This window comes from Homarus americanus, unplaced genomic scaffold, assembly GCF_018991925.1.
Source record: "Homarus americanus isolate GMGI-L3 unplaced genomic scaffold, GMGI_Hamer_2.0 scaffold2539, whole genome shotgun sequence".
NCBI classification, from domain to species: domain Eukaryota; kingdom Metazoa; phylum Arthropoda; class Malacostraca; order Decapoda; family Nephropidae; genus Homarus; species Homarus americanus.
Genome location: NW_024725489.1, coordinates 3071964 through 3092426, shown reverse-complemented (window position 1 = coordinate 3092426; position 20463 = coordinate 3071964). Strand labels below are relative to the sequence as shown.

At 39.0% G+C, this 20463-nt stretch overlaps 2 protein-coding genes across 4 annotated transcripts in view; both read left to right on the top strand.

Annotated features, from left to right (window-relative positions):
• Window positions 1-8208, top strand: part of LOC121864989 (CCAAT/enhancer-binding protein zeta-like) — a 42621-nt gene extending 34413 nt beyond the window's left edge. For both annotated transcript variants that reach the window (XM_042364249.1, XM_042364250.1), the window contains exons 16-19: window positions 156-356; window positions 1487-1548; window positions 5543-5684; window positions 7908-8208. In XM_042364249.1, the coding sequence (XP_042220183.1) occupies window positions 156-356; window positions 1487-1548; window positions 5543-5684; window positions 7908-8098 (596 nt within the window). In that variant the 3' untranslated portion in view covers window positions 8099-8208. The remainder of the gene's footprint in view (window positions 1-155; window positions 357-1486; window positions 1549-5542; window positions 5685-7907) is intronic.
• A 7759-nt stretch (window positions 8209-15967) lies between these two features.
• The window catches only part of LOC121864988, a 42513-nt gene continuing 38017 nt past the window's right edge, over window positions 15968-20463 (top strand). For both annotated transcript variants that reach the window (XM_042364247.1, XM_042364248.1), the window contains exon 1: window positions 15968-16243. In XM_042364247.1, coding sequence (XP_042220181.1) covers window positions 16135-16243 — 109 coding nt within the window. In that variant the 5' untranslated portion in view covers window positions 15968-16134. The remainder of the gene's footprint in view (window positions 16244-20463) is intronic.

Here is a 20463-nt window from a genome sequence, read left to right as displayed (position 1 = left end):
AGCACTTCCAAAGTTGAAATTAAAACACCAAATAAACAAAATTATGATGTTAAAATTATAGGCATGATATTTAACTTTCTTTTATCATTAAATCTTTCTTCAAATGTAGATTGATAGGATTCTTTTAATTTATTCTCCTTCTATTTGTATTTCAGTTGATGAAGAGGGTTTGGAAAGTGATGAAGATGACAACATGAGTGATGAAGAGCTTGATGATGGGAATGAAGAAGAACCAAGTTTTGGTGGTGGCAGTGATATTGATGATGATGGGCATTGGCAAGAGTTCAGTGATAAAGATGATTTGGATGGACTTGACAATGATGATCTAAACTTTGATGAAACAGAAGAATTTTCAAGTAAGTTGTTTACATGTATCTTTTCTATATAAAACAATATTTTTTGTAAACAATCAGTTGTTTACTTACTGTTTATTATTATGGTTATGATATTGAAGTTATATAATAGGTCAATGGTCGTGAGTAGTCTGTGGTATTATTGCCATGAAAGATGGGAAGTGATAATTTAACCCTTTAGATGCGCAATTAATTTTCGCGCCGGTTCCAGAAGTGTCCATTATCCAGCCAAAAACGAATTTCATACAATCACATTTTCTATATCTTTTATATAATGAACTTCTTTTTTTTTTTTTAATCTGGAACCAAAAGTCACAGATGTGTGCAAATTTTAGAGTAAAAATGACATATATTCCCCAAAATGCAGAAAATTGGTATAAATCAGTGTCCAATATATGGCAAATAAATGGAATCAATTTAGTCAATAAACAGAAATTTATATATGTATTATAATTTTATTGGGGTGCTATCAATTCAAAATAGTACAAAGCAGAGATTAATATCAATACAACATCGTACAAAAAAAAAATGAGTAAACACATGTTGATGTGCATTTTTCCACCATATTGCACAATGACAGGGTTATATTGGCATAGTAGCTTATACAGGATGATATACTGATGATATACATGTATGGTATAACATGAAAAAACTTATATATCAACAAAATGACAATAAATTACCTACCGCATATGATCCAACGATACGTCACAACAAACACATCAGTATGATTGTAGTTGCCTGGGAGTTTGTTAGATGGCAGCAGTCGGCATTTGGCGGCGATTTGAGCATCCTTCCAATATCCCCACATGTTGTCTTTATCAGTAAGGTTTTTTCAAGGCCATGGAAAATACCCACATGTCGGTCTTAATTACTATAATCTTTAGTGCGGGTTACCCCACATGTCGCATCAAAAGGGTTAACTAAAGATGTTCTTGCCCCTTTAACCCCTTCAATACAAGGATACCACTCTTAACTTTTTATTTGGGCAATGCTAGACAATTTTATTCAGCACAGGGAGACCCCCATACACAAGGGGTTCAGTGGGATTTTCGTAAGGATAATGGATCTTCTTGATTCTACTGTACAGATACTGTATTGTATGCTACTATTTTCTTTTTTCTTTTTTACAGATGATGAGAGTTTTGAGGTGGAGAAATCAATGAAGAAAAAGAAAAGTGGAAAATTCTCCCATGTAAGTTATTGGAAATTGGTTTACTTTATTACATTAACACATAACAATGAAATTGTACTGTATTACATAAGTATAGCAATAGTTTTGTTAAGTTTACTTCATGATACTGTATAGTAAACTCCTGCATATCCAGTCTTTGTATGTCGAAAAACCTCAGACATCTAGCATGTGGTTGGTTTGATATTGTTACATACTGTACATACCCAGCATACCCTCAACCCTGACTATGCTGGATAATAAGGGAGTATGCTGCAGTGTATATTCCAGTTAGGGCGTAATTGACAGTTACTTTTGAATGGCGTTCATATTAAAGCAAGCCCTTGAGCATTAGTAATTTTTCTGGTGAATAAAATTTGAAAGATCTGCTGAGGGTGTTTGCTTCAGGTCGTCAAAAGTGGTGACCTGAATCTCTCAGTAGGCCTACACATAGAAAAATCAAGAGTGAAGAAATGAACTTGTTAGAGGTGAATCCTCCAACAAGTTAATCCCTGGACATATTCGGCCGTATTCAAGATCATGAAGTGTTGGGTATCCCTATAGGGAATCACGACCGAAGGGAATGCCTACCCATCGGTGTGTTGTGTATTCTAGATCACTCAGACAGGATTCTGCTCATGATCTGGAGATGAATTACTTAATAATACTATCTTAATTTGAGGCTCTTGTGTGGTGAAGGCTCATGACCTGACCTCATTTGATCACTCCAAGGTTACCAACATGTAAAAAAGGGCGGTCTTTTTTACTATTAGTATTCTTATATCTCCGTTAATGTAATTTTGCACAAGAAATATCAAGCAAGAAAATAAATTCAGAATTAAATTTACATAAGAAAAGGATACAGTAAGTCCTCGCTTAACGTCGTGGTTCAGTTCCTGAAAACCGCAACGTTAACGGAATAAATTTTCCCCAAAAGAAATTGATAAAATATGGGAGTTAAGTGTCCCAGCCTCCCTTTGCCCCATAAAGTACATTACATATACATAAATTCAATGGAATTTTTAAAGAAAATATATATTATACATCCACAAAGATAAATAAACTAAATCATTTTGTATTGTACTCACTGATGGGGAGAGGTGGAGTGAGTGTGTGGTGGGTAGTGGAGAGGAGGAGGGTGGCGAGTCACTGAGACCCGGAGGGTGACTCCTCCTCCTGCTCTGACTGGGTGAGAGAGGGTGATGCGCCATACAAAGTAGTCCGTGACGACATTATACTGAATCGGCGGGACATTGTCTGAATCATGGGTATCTAAAGAGTAGCGACGTTATAATGAAACAATGTTGTTGGGGGCAACGTTAAACGAAGACTTACTGTATTGCCATCCTAATTGAACTACAGTATTACTGAAAACTTTGAAAAAATTACAATGTTATACTTTAGAAAAAATTTGCGGCATAACAGTTAACATGAGGAAACTTTTCAATTGAAAAAAAAATCTTTTTTCTCAAGATCCCCCCAAAAAATTTAGGAATACATTTTTTACTAAACCAAACCTATAATAATAATAATAAAAAAAAGGGGGGGGTGGAACCAAATCTAATGGCTTATTTATCAGATTACGCACGATTTTTCCAACAAAACTTAATATCCCAGCTACATAGTCTTCAGTCTTATTGCCTTGATAAATAATATACAGTAGACTTTAAATGTGAGTGATGTTAAAAAAATAAATAAATTGTCAAATTTCCCTCATTATTATGTAAAAAAAATATATAAATTTTATTCAAACACATACAGTACTACCAGTGTTGTATTTTGATGCCGTCAATGGATGGTGGCAACTTTTTGTTAACGCTGATGCCATAAATTTTTTGGGGAGGTGACGCAGTCAACTTTTCACCCGAGCGGAGCATCAAGTGTCAATTTGTTCGTCAACTTCTAAAATGTTAGATTTTTCCAAGTTCGATTTTCAATTATCTTGTTATAAAGACGACCGACAAAGCCATGAGGGAGTTGTTCATCAAATACAACACCCCTATCCCCTCTAGTGCTGCCATGGAGCGCATGTTCTCCATGGGCAAGGACATCATGAGGCCCAAGTGCAGCAGAATGAGCGACAAGCATTTTGAGATGCTAGTATTCTTGTGGGGGTACAAATGAATAATTAAAATGATATAATATAAATAAATAATAGATGATTAAAAGTGAATGAAGATTTTTTGATTTTGCATATGTTACTACCATACACAGGAGAATACGCGTTTCGGGGCTGCATTTGTACGTCACTGAAAACTCGTTGACGCTAGGTGTTGAGGCTGACGCTAACATCGTCAATTTATGAAATCGTTTATGCCAACGGCATCAAATTTCTCGGCCATTTACTCTGACGCTGGCGGCGCCACTTTTTTTTGTTGACGCATACAACATTGAGTACTACATTTATATGCTAGTAAATGTATAAATTATGAAGGTATTTTTTCATAGGGCTTACTCTTATGGCACCCTCCCCCTTCTCATAAATATTCCAGTAATGCATAGGCAATCCCTACAAATATTCATTGGCATTGACCACATTGTAGCTTTTCGCTTCACTTATTGAATAAGAACCATAGGCATTGCCTACAAGGATACCTTACAGTCCAAAATCTTGAGTATGGCCAATACTGAATCCATGAACTTGACCATCAAAAAGGGAAGCCAAGAGAACTATTAAAAACTGTAACTTATTGTAACACAAAAGAAAGACAAAGACCCAGTGAAAACTAGTGCCTTTCTACCACCATACAGTCACACAGTGCATAGAGAACAACACACATCTTTTGTGGGCCAAGAAATGACCAGACAACCTCCAGAAACAAGCTGGTTCTGCCACACACCACCATATAATAAAAATAATGGTTGCCCCTTGTGTAACAATGATGGCTGGCCCTAGGGCCTCTTAGGCGTGAATTTGTTTTAAGGTGTAGAAGCTGTTGCCAACACAACAACCACACCCAAAGCTAATTAGCTGCATGACCCAGTGTCAAGGAATAGTCCGAGAAGACTGGACAACTCGCCAATTGCACTGGCTAACCATTACCCCAGAATACAATCCGCAAATCGATTAACATCCAGGTTCCCAGTTACTGCTGGGTAGACAGAGGCAAATGGCATAAAGAAACTTGCCCATAGTTTCACCCTACCTGGGGATCAAACCCGGGTCCACTTGCTTGCGAGGTGAGCATGTAAAAATAATGTTTTGTGTCAGATGGATTTGTTTTAGTAAAGTGACAGCCAGCTCAGGGCAGCAGTCTGATCACTAATTATCCTGCGGTAGAGTCATGCAGTGGTGAAATGTTAGTCATGTTGGTTACTTGCCATATGAAGGGAGGTGGTTGGGTGATGTATCTTGGTCTTAATGCATTTCATTGTAATAAAATATTCCCGTATTACATTAGTTTTACGATAAATAGATATTTTTTAATGAGTTTGACAAAAAATAATAATCTTAATTTTAATACATTTTGTATTTTATTGGGATGGTTTTTGGAAATCTAAGATCTGGAGTAAAAATTCTGTGTTAATTTTGTCTCCTAACTGATGTTAAGGGAAGCTATGTGGCTCTGGTGTGGTGTCTTTGATGTTAAGGTAATTTTAGACCTTCAGCTAGTTTGATGCATTATTTTTTCATGACAAGGAAAACTAAACAGGCAGAAGTTTGCAGGTCACAGCCTAAAATCATGACCACATTTTACGTATTTGTTCATTAAATCAAAACACAGGGCTTTGTTAGAACAGTGTTCATTTGATCACAGCATTGTGTCTTATTGAAGGGTTATTGTATCTACTGTACAAGCATACATACAGCATGCTACACATGTGGTATCTATATACACACACATACATGCTTCCTTGCTTACATATAGAGATGTACACACTAAGAGTGCGCTGAGGATAAATAATGTCTGCTTTAATTTGATGGTGAGACATGAAAATATGAATTTAAATCTCTTTGTTGTGTATGTTTTATAGATGATTTCAGGAGTGTTAAGTAATGAATATTTTTCATAAACAGAAACCGTCGAAGAAAAAAGGTTCCGATTCCCTGAGCTCAATGTTTGCTAGTGCTGAGACTTTTGCCCATTTACTGGAAGAAAATGCAGAAGGGAACATGAACCCTAACACAACTCAGTCAATGGCAAATAAGGACAGAGCACGTAAGTGATATTTGGAAGTAATTTTGTTATGTATTTAGTCAGCATCTGATTTATATATGAAAATAGACTCTCTCGATCCTACTGCATTTCTAAATACTGAACTGTATATTCAGTATTGTAAAAGGGATTATAAAAAATACTAAGTCAATTCCACATAGGTTATTTTCTTTAATGTATCTACAAATTATGAAATAGAAAAAATATTAGTTTAAGTTTTCAGTTTTTAAATAACATGTGTATTTTGTTTTTCATTACAGTATTAAATTTTATTTGTTAACAGTATTTAAATGAGTTATAGTTTACCACTATTATTTGCAAAGAAGCTATGACATTCAGTAAGAGACTTAGAATATTCAAAGTTTATATAGTAGAACCCTGGTTATCCGGCACCTACGGGGATTGAGAGGTGTCAGATAAAGAGATTTTCTGGTTAGTAGAACTTCACTCTTAGGATCCCCCAAACAAATCCTACAATGCTTAGTGCTACAGGCTGACCTCACAAATTTGTGTCTCAGAAAAACAGACTTCTTTGACACTTATTCTACTCTATATAAATGATGTGGCATAGAAATAAAGAAAATATAATATAAAACTATAAAAGAAGAAAAATTAAGAGCATATAGTAGGTGTGAATGTGTGGGAACTGAACGTGTGAAGAGCTGGTGGGCTATAACTGCGTTGCCAACTCGCCAGCCCAGCCACCTCATATATTGTTACATGTAATGAAATTATAAAATTTATGGCAAAATCATTACAATACTTTAATGTGGCTTAGAAATAAAGAAAAAGATATATAAAACTACAAAATAAGAAAAATTAAGAGCATAGATGTGTGTGTGTGCGAAGGTAATGTGTATGGAGGCTGTGGGCCATAACTGCATTACCGTTGAGCTTCACTCCTTCCTTCAATGTAACGTCATGACATACACACAGCACAACTGCAGCCACACGTCTCTGAGTCTCCTGGGTGACTGCCTGGCTGAACTGTATCATGTCGCCTAGAGGATGGTTTGAATGTGGAAGGATCTATTTTTGGTTCATAAAATATGTGCTATTGTATTTTGTTATATGTTATTTATCAATTTTATTGTTTATCATAGCAATAAATATGAAAGCTCATCCACGTTGTGCACGGTATTGAAACTTACAATTCTAGCTGACTTTGGAGGCATTTTTGATTTTATATTAATTATTTCATTTTGGTGCCAGTTAGTTGAATCTGGCAGTTGTGAATAATATATATTGTCTAATTAAAACACAGAAAATTCCACTGACCATATCAGACATTACTGTACTCCTAATAATCATGTGGTTATCATTGGAGCTAATTTCATTCCAAAAAGATCCCTAAACTAGATATATTCTTTTCGAAATTCACTTGTCAAAAGCTTCATAAAGCTCCTGAATAAACACCAACCACCGGAACTCTTCAGTGACTAAACTGTGTAACTTCTGATTTGTAACCAATTTATTTCCAATCAAGTCATTGATTATTTTATGCCATCAAAACTTAAAATGGGACAGAAACAAATATTTCTCACATCATTTTGATATATACTTTTCTTCTTATAAACTAATGGCACCCTTAAAAAAAAAAGGCCACCAAGGGATACTTTACCTTGGTATGGGGCCAAGGCTAGCCAACCTTACATAGGATAACCTAGACTTGGCAGAGCAGGGATGAGATATAAACAGAGCTTGTGTACTGATAACCATAAGCTATATTTTGGTCTCACTTCCATGATAACGTCTAGAACTGTAGTTCCTTGCCAATTATCTATTAAATGGTACAAAGGGACTTGACATTAGGTTCTGTAAAAACAGCCTGGGTAGAATTGAGCTGAAGCTCTGTTTTGATGGCAGCCAGAAAGCAACTGAAATATGATTTAAATGTTGGTCTTGGCTGATTGGATTGTCTTAGCTTACAAAAGACCTCCAAGCCCCCAGACAGCAAATTATACATGATGTGCCACAGAGGGAGGGGTGATCGGTGTACCTAAATGGTTTATTAAACCATCCTGTCTTGAGTTTAAGATTGACTGAAAGCAAATCCTTCTCCAATAGTAAGTAGCCTGTACAGTATTATGGAAGATGCCTGGCTTTAGGAAATTCTTTAAAAGATTATTATATAATTCTGTTTTTTAATACTGTACATGTAATTTAAAGTGAATACAGTAATGAACGTATATAATTCTATCTTAATTTTAATGTACCTTTACACAGATGCCAAGCAACTCAACTGGGAAGTAGACCGTGACCAGAACATGAAAGGAAATGAGTGGCACAAGAAAAAGCAAGGAAAGTGGCATGGTACAGGACAGCGCCATGAAGGATTCAAGAATAGGAAGGCTAGGAGTCAGTTTATGGGTAAAAGAGGAGGATTTAAGAAATCTAAGAGGGGCAGGATGCATTAAATATATATTATTACTTTGTTAAACCTGTATTATGTATGATTGTTTTATTACATCTCAAATCTTGTATTTGGCTGTAAATAGTATTATCTGTAATAAATCTTTTAATATCAGCTGTTTATGTGATTGCCTACAGTATGCAAATTTCTTCCAAAATCTGAATTTTGGCTCTGAGTCAGTATATAAACTGAAGTTTTGCCCATATACATTTACAAATTTTGTCTACAAGCCACTTAAAATTTAAATTACCATTTAAGCTGGAGAAATAAAATTTCTTGGAATGTCTTAAGACTTCTTTTTCAATCTTACCCGCCATTTCTTGATATCATGCAGGATGAGCAGAATGAAGATCAGACATACTCATACTCTTAACTTCTGTAATAAATGTATTGTTTTAGTGTTCCCCTTTCTAGTTGCTATACTAAATGTGTGTTGTGGTGTTACCTTCCTCAACTGCTGAAATGTTCCCCCTAAGTGCTAGATGCTACAGTGTTATGTTCACCAACTCATCACTTGGAATAAACTTCAAGTTGTGAAAAGGAATTAACTTTTTACTTTTTCCCAAATGATGGTGCAATTTAGTCAGTGAATCTTCTTTAATTTCTTATGCTTTATCATGAAGTCCAAGAAAAAGGTTACCTTTTTTAGTTGTGCTTTTCTTATTTCAGCCATACTAAAATCTTCCTTTTTACTGTTGATTAGGGTATTTTCTGGGGAATTCTCATCATTTACAGTTCAATTGCATCTTCAGTTTAAGAGATTGGCCAGAAAACAGAAAGATTACTTTGCCTAGAATGATACATACATAGCTAGTGATTACAACTGCTATAATGTTGAAGATTTTGCTTGCGTAACAAAACTTTTTAAAATTCAAAAATGGTTTATCAGTTTAAAATTTAGAAACCTTTTAATATTATTGATAAATATATAATACAAATTTTATTTTGTGCATCTTTAATCCTTAACCTGTTCTATAATGCAAATCAAGCATATAAATTACAGTATACTATAAAAAGAAAGTTATCCCCTTCACTCTGAGGTCTCATTTTCAATGTTTTATTTAGCAAGTGCCATACAAGTTTATTCAGCACAGAGAGACCCTTTGTACCCAAACAATTAATTTAAAAGATGTCCCTTAGAGTACAAATCCCTCATTAGGATCATATACAGTACCGTGCTCCCCCCCCAAGTATGCGGATTTTAACTGCGCGGAACCCAACTACACGCATCATTGCCATGCAACCCAAATTCCAAAGTACAAAAGGGTCCCAAGTATGAGGGCGTAAATTTCCGTGAGGCATGGCCAAGTGGGGGAGGGAGAGATGAAGTGAGCAGAGGACCTGGCTGTTGATTGGCTGAGTGGCCACTACCAACCAATAAGAGACAAGGACATTTCACCAACAACGCAGACGCCAGTCCCAGTCCTCCTCTCCTCAAGACACTACAGTGGCTTGCTTTTTCCTGTATTTTTTAGGTGTTTTTGGCTACCCTACCTACTGCTGTTGGGACTCCAGCACCTGCCCAGCCAGGCAGAAGAGTGAAGTCGATGACCCTGGCACACAAGGAGATAATAGGCAGGCTGGACAATGGCAAGAAAGTGTTTATTCTTCTTATTTAAGGGCTTATTTCTCTTTTATTATTCACCTTATATAACTAAGGTACACTTATTTAATTAAGGGTAACTTTCATAGAGGTTGTGTGCAGAAAAAATGCTTTGAAAGACCAGTTTTGGGTTCGTGGTGTCTATCTGGAGGGGTCCCGGAACTAATTGTTTTTTCCATTAGTTTATAATACCCAAGTACTCTGCTCCGTTTGCACCAATTACCTGCATACTTGGGGGGGACCAGTGTACTGTACCATGATTTTGTGTGGATGATCATGTATGTGTTGGGTTTGTGTAAAAATTAAGAGCTAAAAATGGGTAAAGTGTCAAATTTGATTAAAATGTAGGAATGAGTTGGGTTTTTTAACAGTGGCATACTGTATGTTGTATGCCTTCAAGTTGCACAAGGTTATGGCACACTTAGAACACCAATAATTATGAAAATTTAATACTGTATGTCTTAATACATTAGCAGGTGTATAATCTTAGCTGCCTTGCCAGGTAAGAGGAAGCTTGGAATTCCTACATAATAAGGCCCAGCTCCCACTTTGCAAAAGTGGATGGGGTGATAGGAAGGGCATCCAGCCATAAGATTTGTTTCAAATTTGCCTGATGGCAACTGGAACACCATGTCATCAGGCAATCACAGCTAACCCAATTTAGCATGTAAGAAAGCGTAACAGATGTGACCGATCGCCCAAGCGGCTAACGAGCTGATCAATGGTGAAGAAGATAAAAGTAAAACGTATAAAACAATAATGATGAGTAAAATTCATACAAATTACCCGGTCAGAATATAATTTACATTGCTGGAATTCTTATAATTTGGTGATCATTTTGAATATAAACATCATATATTTTGCATTAGACATACAAATTTTAGATAACATTTTTTCTCTGAGTAACTATGTTATCATTTGTGCAAAATATATGACATTTATATTCAAAATATTCCTGGTCTTACAAGGAATCCAGCAATGTCAATTATATTATCCTAACTTTAGTTTGAGGTATTATTTATTACAAAAAAGTTAAGTATTCTGGTTTTCCCACACATCTCCTTGGGACTGTTGGTGGGGGGTGGGGGGGAGGGAGGGACCGACCGACCATCTGTTACCCTGTGAAGAATATTTTTTTTTTATTAACTGAAGATATTTGTTTTTGCTCATAAAATTCATACAAATTACCCAGTCAGAATATAATTTCCATTGCTGGAATTCTTATAATTTGATGATCATTTTGAATATAAACATCATATATTTTGCATTAGACATACAAATTTTAGATAAAATGTTTTCTGAGTAACTATGTTATCTTTTGTGCAAAATATACGACATTTATATTCAAAATATTCCTGGTCTTACAAGGAATCCAGCAATGTCAATTATATTATCCTAACTTTAATCTGAGGTATTATTTAATACAAAATGTTAAAAATTATTTTTTTCACCCCACATCTCTTGAAGGGACGATTGGTGGGGGGTGGGGGGGAGGGTTGGGACTGACCGCGTGGTTGGAAGAGGGGGGGAGGAAAGGTGGGGTACTTTGATTGACAGATAGTGTCGTGAAGATTTTTTTTTTTATTAACTGAAGATATTTGTTTTAGCTCATAAAATTCATACAAATTACCCGGTCAGAATATAATATACATTGCTGGAATTCTTATAATTTGGTGATCATTTTGAATATAAACATCATATATTTTGCATTAGACATACAAATTTTAGATAAAATTTTTTCTCTGGGTAACTATGTTATCTTTTGTGCAAAATATATGACATTTATATTCAAAATATTCCTGGTCTTACAAGGAATCCAGCAATGTCAATTGTATCATCCTAACTTTAGTTTGAGGTATTATTTATTAAAATTTAGTGGTTTTCCCCAAAAAATTTCTCAGAGGGAAGAGCCCACCCACATTAGGGGAGGAAGGCTAGATCTAACCTTCGTCTCCAGTGCACTACAGCCTTCGGCCTCCTGGCAGATACACCCCATGCTGACCAGCGACCACTTCGCAACCCTAACAACGCTGAAGGTTAACAAACTCCCCACTCCACCCCCCCGAGATGGAGATACAATACCCAAAAGGCAGACTGGGGACTCTTTAAGAAACACCTGGCTAAGTGGCGCGAAAAATCACAGCCGGCCGGCGCAGCACCCGTGGATGAGACAACCCTCCACCACCAATTGGTCGAGGCGTTTCACCAAGCGGCAGAAGAGGCTATCCCAAAAACAAAACCCACATCAAGACAGTACAATGATTACTGGTACTACTGTCCCAGGGTGAAAGAACTCAACCACAGAGTGAACATGGCCCGAAGAAACTACAGGAGACATCCCACGGCAACAAACAGACATCTCCTGCAAGTCATAGTTAAGGATACCAGGGAAGAGAAGGAAGAAATAAAAAACGTAAGCTGGCTCAAGTGGTGCTCCGAACTGAACGAGCACACTTCCCTTGGCAAGATGTGGGCCCAGATCCGAAGGGCATCTGGGAAGGCAACACCACCACCACCAACCCATCCCAACACAGAAGAGGAAGCCGAGAGACTTGCAAAACTGTTCTCTGACCGAGCAGCAACGAAAAACCTCCCGAGACAGGCGGAGGAGACACAACGGCGTCTGCGACAGGTCAGACTCCAGATGATCGAAGAGGCCTGCAACAGTGAAGATGACACTGACAGACCTTTCAACCAGCAAGAACTCCAGAAGTCGCTAAAACGAAGCAAGGACACAGCACCAGGGGCCGACAGGATAACCTACTCCATGCTTTCTCATGCCGGTACAGCCGGACACGAGGCTCTGCTGCAAGCCATCAATGCCTAGTGGACAGCACAAAGACTCCCACCGGAATGGAAGAAGGCAGATATACAGCCCATTCCGAAGCCCAGAGAACCAGACAAACCGAGGCCCATCTCCCTTCTCAGCTGCATAGCGAAGACGGGAGAAAGAATGGCTCTCAACCGACTCAAGTGGAAAGTAGGCAGCCCACACCCTCACATCTTTGCTTACACCGAGAACACCGGCACAGGCAACAACATCGCCGAGATACTCAGCACAGTGGACAACAAACCAGCTCTGGTGGTCTTCCTCGACCTGGAGAAAGCCTTCGAACTAGCAAATCCATTGGCCATTACAACTACGCTCGCTAAAAAAGGCGTCAAAGGAAGGTTGCTGGGGTGGATCCAGAACTACCTCACACAGAGAGAAGCACGAGTACGCTTTCAGGGAGCAACCTCAAGCTACAGGGTCCATGAAAACGGAACCCCACAAGGAGGCATCCTCAGTCCAATGCTGTTCAATGTCCTGATGGAAAATCTAGTCAAACTTCCTTTCAGACAAACAGCCAAGCTCCTATGCTATGCAGACGACTTACAGCTTATAGTAAGAGGATCGAACAGACTAGCCAACACGCAACACGCACTCCAACTTATAGAAGAGGAGTGCAACAGACTTGGACTCAAGATAAATCCAGCCAAGTCGAAAGCGATGGCCATCTGCACAGACACACCAGACAAGATGCTCTCCATACAAAACACGCCGGTAGTCTGGACCAACGCCCACCAGTGTCTTGGAATCTGGTTTGACCAGAAACTCACCTTCAAGCCGCAACTCGAGTATCTCAGGCACAGGACGAAGAGCAGACACAATATAATGAGGTCGCTCACCAGCAAACCGCAGGAGCAAACCTTCATGTGCTCAAAGCCTACTACACAGCCGCCATCAGATCGCTGGTAGATTACAGTGCTCCAGCACTCATTGGACTGAGAGAAGACCAAATAGCTAAGCTAGAAGTCATCCAAAACAATGCTCTCAGGACCATGCTCGGAGCACCCATGTGGACCAGAATTTGCAATCTGCAAATGGAAACCGAACTACCACCCCTGGCAGTACGAGTCAAGCAGGTGACAGCCGGTCTCCTCGCCAAAATCTGTAGAGCAGACAAGCCCACAGTTGCCAAGATTCGAATCAGTGCCTCCCTCCACCTCGACCACAGAGTGCGAGGGGCCACCTGGTCGCACGAGGCAAGCGAGGTCATCCGACACCTGCAAGCAGAAACACTCGTCAAGAACAACCAAGACACACGAGACAATGGTTACGCTGTTCCTCCACCATGGAGCCCTCCACCAGCCACACTCAAATTTACCGACCTAGGCGATAGTAAAGCCAACCTCCAGAAGGAGGACCTCAAAAAAATAACTCTCGAAGCCATAGCCACCGAGACACCGGCTGATGCAGCATCATACTTCACAGACGGCTCGGTGGACCCAAAACATCATAGATCCGGAGCGGCCTTCTACACCCAAGGTCAGACCCTCCAATGGAGACTTTCCAATGACTGCTCCACCCTACAAACAGAACTGGTAGCAATCTCAAAGGCCCTACAACACGCTGCAACACAACACAACAAGTCCATCATAATTCACACGGACTCGAAATCGGCCATGCAGGCGCTGCAACACAGTCAACCAAGAGACAACGTCCACATCATCACCTCGATCCTCGCACAGCTACAGGAATTCCAAAGCCAAAACCGACCAGTCGTCTTACACTGGATTCCCAGTCATGTAGGGATCGGAGGAAACGACGTGGCAGACGAAGCAGCCAAGGCAGCTACACGTTCTAGTAGCGTACACATCCAAGTTCCAGCAAGTGTGCAACAGATCAAGAATCACCTCAGAAAGACTACCAAGCTCCACATCAAAAGAGCTTCCTTCATGCACTCAACGCTGGTTCCCAATCAGCCAAATGGTACCTGGCGGCCACAAAAGGGGAACCACCTTTCGCTGACAAGAAAACTCCAAGACAAACCCAAGTCAGCCTTCATCGACTACGACTAGGGTACAAGTGCTCCTGGCAGATGATCGGAAATGACGTCATGGAATGCACCTACTGTCAGGAGCCAGCAGCCAACCCACTTGAACACTATCTCCTCGATTGCGAGGTCACACAAAGCCTCCGAAACAGAACTCAAATCTCCCAAGAAACACACACAACACCAGCGGCCACTCTAACCCGAAAGGCCCATACAGACCACATTCACCACCTACTCCGGGTCATCACACGATACCCACCACCCAGATAGCTTAGAAAGCATCCTCTCCCAGCAAGTGCGGACCCCAGTTCGGGGGGCGCGCCACTCCGAAGCTGACCACGTCCAAGAGTGGGGGCTGGTGGTAAGCGTCCACTGATCGGGGGTCCGCTCACACTTGCAACCTGCAGTATCCCTCCAATCTGCAGGTGGGACCACCTCCAATCCCAATCCGGTCTGGCTGCTCCTGGAGCTCCAGCCGGAACCACCAAACGGGCCGCCTATAGGCAAAGGCCCGTGTCGGACTACGGTCCGACAATCTATACAACAACAACAAACCCAGGGAGAACATTCTACACTCAGCTACTGGACCAGCCACATCTCTCACAGCTCCTCACCTAGTCACTCCTAAGCACTGCGCTGTACAACAATATATATACAGAAAGCGCATTGTGAGTTTCTATCCTACCTCATTCCTGAGTGGAGATATCTATATTTACGTACGTTTGTGTGCCCATACAAAGAGATAATAGACAACTAAAGAGAATTGACAACTGGCCTCATACAGTACGCTACAAGTTCTGCCACAGCAAAGCGTGCGTAACAGAGACGTGGCCGATCGCCCAAGCGGCTAACGAGCCGATCATTGGTGAAGAGGATAAAAGTAAAAAGTATATGCACAACGACAATAAGGTGAAAGAGAAGGTGCATGTGCGGATTCACACGCAGTTGAAAACCTCTTATTTTATTTTCTTAAGGTAGTCATCTTGTACACCACTGAACCAAGTACAGTATGTTGGAAAGCGAAGAAAAAATAGGAAAAAATTATAGTTTTTGCAATCCTGCCCATCCCCACAGATTCATGCTGTCCTCCAGAGTATATCATGTCACCACACCTTTCCTCTCAGCTAACTGAGGTCATGGCTCAATGTCAATATCAAGAATTTCATGGTAGGTGTCATTGGGTTCTTTGATAAGTGAATACAGTTTGTTTTTCTGATCCTTACATTTTATTTTATTATCGTTGATTATTGTTTTCGATCTCTAATTGACAATAGCTTCATATGAAAACCCAAAGCGTCCAGATCCCCATGGACCTTCTGGTCTTGTGTATGTGGAGACAAAGATACCGAGATGTGGCATAAATAGTTGGACTTGAAACACTCCTTGCCTCCAGTTTGTCCTGCCTCGCGTATCATATCTTTGAACTTGGCGCCATTTGCTGCTGTGTGCTTTTCATAAATTGTCGTCATCTGTGTTGACATTTTCCGATGAAATCCAGTCATGAATCATGTTTTCCTAAATGCCAGGAGGATGGCATGTGAGAGGCAACCCCGCTAGCATGTGGTCGGGCATGGACGCCCCCAAGATGCCAGGATCTGAGTGAGACGCCACTCTAAAGCCATGAGCTCGTTCTCAGGCAAAATTAAGGAGTTCCCGCAGATCTCTGTGGACAGATTCGATGGGCGCAACCTTGCCAGTACTGCTTATTTTCTAAGTCATGCTCATTCAGGTGAGTTTTAAAGGGAAAATTTTTAAAGAATCTTTATGTGTTCACCAACAACTGTAACTTGCAGGTGCGCTCTAAAGTGTGAAGTATGGAGGTGCGTATGTTAGTGTCATCGTCAGTGCTGTCCAAAAAAAAAAGTCAGATGGGCTTTTTTGTTTTTATTGCTTAATAAATAATTATTTTTTTGAAGTGAAGGTGTTTCTCGCCATTTTATGCCTTGTTAAGAAAAGAACATTAATGATAGAGATAATACTGAGGGCTGACACTTTATTGAATTTTTGTTATTAGATTTTCACTGATAAGTTTGTCTTGATAATAGTGTAATTTAGGTCGAGTGTCTTATATCAATAATTACCGTGTCTTATAACATGAAACAAAACAAGGCACAATTCGAGAGGAATTGGGGTCCGACTAATTACCCAAATGTACCCAAATGTAGCCGCAATGAAGTCAAATAATGGTCCTACATGAATAAACCGGACTGCCAATCACTTCTCGACTAGTATTTGGTGTCACGAAGTCACAAAAAATTGGTAAACTTAATTTAATCTGAGTTAATAGATCGAGTGCATGTACCTAACCTAACCTAACACAACTCGGATTAAATTAAGTTTACCAATTTTTTGTGACTTAATGACAAAATAATAATCGAGAAGTGATTCACAGCCCGATTTACGCTTGTAGGACCATCATTTGACTTCATTGCGACTACATTTGGGTAATTACTCGCTCCCTCGGTACATGCACGTGATCTATTAACTCAGATTAAAGTAAGTTTTCCATTTTTTTTTTACTTTATGACACCAAATACGAGTCGAGAAGTGATTGGCAGTCCGATTTATTCATGTAGGACCATTATTTGACTTAATTGCGGCTACATTTGGGTAATTAGTCGGACCGAGGAATTGCGCTACTTTATGACTAACTGGGTAAAATTACATGATATGAATAAAGTCTTTATACTTAGGAAAAAATAAATTATATTTCTTAAGGCATTACAGTACCTGGTGACAGTACTAGTATCTGCATGTGTCATTATAGTCGAGTTAATTTAAGTAAATTTGGTACAGTTGACAATCCCTTATCCGAAATCCTTGGGACCAGATGCATTTCGGTTTTTGGAATTTTTCGGTTTTCAGAATTTTTTTTTTTTTTTTTTTTTTTTCCCCAGGGATCAGCCCACCCGGGCACAGGTCACTGACCCACATTGGGGGCTAAAATATAATAATAATAATAATAATTCATAGGTCTAAGTCGTGTTTCTCACTTTTGATCTTTTTTTCATTGTATTTTTGTATTATTATTATTATTATTTTATTATTACAGTATTATTGTTATTATTAGTATTGTTATCATTCTTATTTTATTTTTGTGTATTTCTATTTAAAATTTTGTTTACTATGAATAATTATTATTATTACTGTATTATTATTATTATTATTATTATTATTATTATTATTATTATTATTATTATAATTATTATTACTATTACATTTTCACCCCCAGGCCCCAATGTGGGTCAGTGACTTGTGCCCGGGTGGACTGTTAAAAAAAAAATAAAAAAATAAATTGCTCCACAAAAAACTTTCGGTTTTCAGAGCTTTTCGGTTTTTGGAATTTCGGATAAAGGGTTGTCAACCTGTAATAAACATTTGTAGCCATTTGGTCACTGCCCCACCTGCTGACTAGAAACTGCATTTGTTCAGTTTAGTCAGTGGATATTTTGCCATGACTGGCTAAGTTCCTACTTATGCTATTTTCCGTGATTAGGCTTTGATTGGCTATTCGTCCATTACCGGCGAACAAAGCAAGAAATATATTGACCATAACTGGGGCATTTGGATTTTGTCATGAATCGATTGTTTTGTAGCTGTCAACATACCTAACCATATTTCTGTTGTGGAAACTACTGACATAAATAGAGGTAAAGATTCGTTTTAGGTCGAACGTGGAATTTTATATTTCTATTTATATTGGGAAAAGAAAAAAATACTATTCTATTTCTTTTCTGGCACACATCTATATGTTTTGAGTAATTTAACCAATAAGACCTTCCCAATTACCAATAATATTGGTTGTTCGAAGTAGGATGTAGGGGGAAAATGTGGGGTAAACTACTAAAAAGAACACCACACAAGCCTATGAAAACCTTTCTTAACTTATGAAAAGGTTAAAAATATAGTAATGTCTGAGAACACCATTACCACCAGGAGTTTGATTTTGTTAATTTTTTCCATAGATGTTCTTATGAAAGAGGCGACATTTACTAGAACCTGACCTAACCAACCTAACTTCCTAGCTGGGGGCAGAACCCCTGTCATATTAAACAGAAGATACTGGTTGAACCTCCCTAATACGGTACTCTATTGTCCGGCACCTCCCGTTTTTCAGCAAAATTTTAGTTTGCTGGACAGCCGCTAGTATCCATGGTTTGGCATACCCTTTGTTTACATCTGGTCCTCGTGAAGTTAAATCTTTTAAAAGATAATTAGCTCCTTTCAAGCCTCTATTTCCCCACAAAAAAAAACGCTCTACTACAGAAGGTGGAACTGTTGAAGAAACTGGACAGTAGCGGATTGGTCTGAGCGTTATGTGAAATGTACAATGTTGGATCATCTACAGTGTATGATGTCAAGAAGCAAAAACTTCAAATCCTTAAGTTTTATAGTGAATCTGACATTAAGAAGTATATGGATATGTGTAAAACATTGAAGGAAGGGAAAAACAGTGATTTAAACAGTGCCTTTATACAGTGGTTCAAACTTAGGTGCAGTGAACGTTTTCCTTTATCGGGTGAGAGATTTATTACACAGGCAAAAATATTTCACAAAGAACTTAACCTGCAGCATGAGTTTGAGTATTCCCAGGGATGGCAGCAAAAATAAAAAGAAGGCATGGTATTAGTTTACACCGTTTATGTGGGGAAAAGGGAAGTGCAGATAATGAAGCAGCTGCTAAGTTCGATGAGTAATTTGCACAGTATGTTGCACATGACATTTTATCTCCCGAGCAGATATATAATACTGACGAAACTGCGCTTTTTTGGCGTCATATCTCCGGCCAAACTTTGGTGCAAGAAACAGAAGTGGCATGTGTCGGCATGTAGGATGTTAAGTACAGGGTTTCTGTGCTTGGTTGCAGTAATGCAGCAGGCGCACACAAGGCCAAGCTGTTGATTATTGGAAAAAGTCTGAACCCTAGGTGTTTTAAGGGGGTGAAAATTTTCCCAGTTATTTACCATGCAAACAAAAAGGGCTGGATGACCAGTAAAATATTTCTTGAGTGGTTCGAGAAATATTTTGTACGGGAGGCTGGAGCTCATTGCACATCAGTTGGTCTGGATCCTAAGTGCAAAATTGCCTTCCTGCTTGATAACTGTTCAGCCCACCCTGATGCAGAACTACTTGTCAAAGATAATGTTATGGGACTGTATTTACCTCCTAACTGCACTTGCTTAATTCAGCCATGTGATCAGGGTATTTTATGCTCCATGAAGAGTAAATACAGATCAGTGTTTATGCACCATTTGCTGTTGGCCATTAATAATGACAAAGATATTGGGACAGCTCGAAAAGAATTCACTCTTAAGGATATTATCTGGACATTAGCTAAAGGCTGGGATGCAGTAACGCCATCTACTCTGAAGAATGCTTGGCATAATTTATGGCCAACACTAATGTTTTGGGACAGTTCCCATGTTAGCGAGGAGAGTGATTTCGCTGGATTTCAAATGTCGCAAAATAAAATAATTGTGCGTGATTTAATGGAGTATGCCAACAGTTTGATCAACCCAGCAGCACGTGTAATAGTCAGGGAAATAGGGGAAGAAGGTTTACCGGAGTGGCTGGATGTCGACTGATGGCTGCAGAAATGGTGCAGATGGTACAGAAAGGACAAAGTACAGGTACAGACAGTAATGACAGTGAAGAAGATGAGAAAGTTCAAGAAAGAATATCTATTGACAAATGTATTCAGCTGACCACAGATTTAATAGAAGGCCTGGAGCAGAGAAACATATTTACCGGTCAAGAAATCATGCATCTCTACCTAACGAAAGACTCTAATTATAGAAAAGCCCAAATACATGAAACAAAAACCTTTGGATAATTGGTTAAAAAATGCAACAGAGACCAGTAAGCAACTCTCTTCAACTGAACATCCTATTGCATCTACTTCTTCTACTCCAGATGTCACCTTACACGAGGACTCAGACAATGACTTAG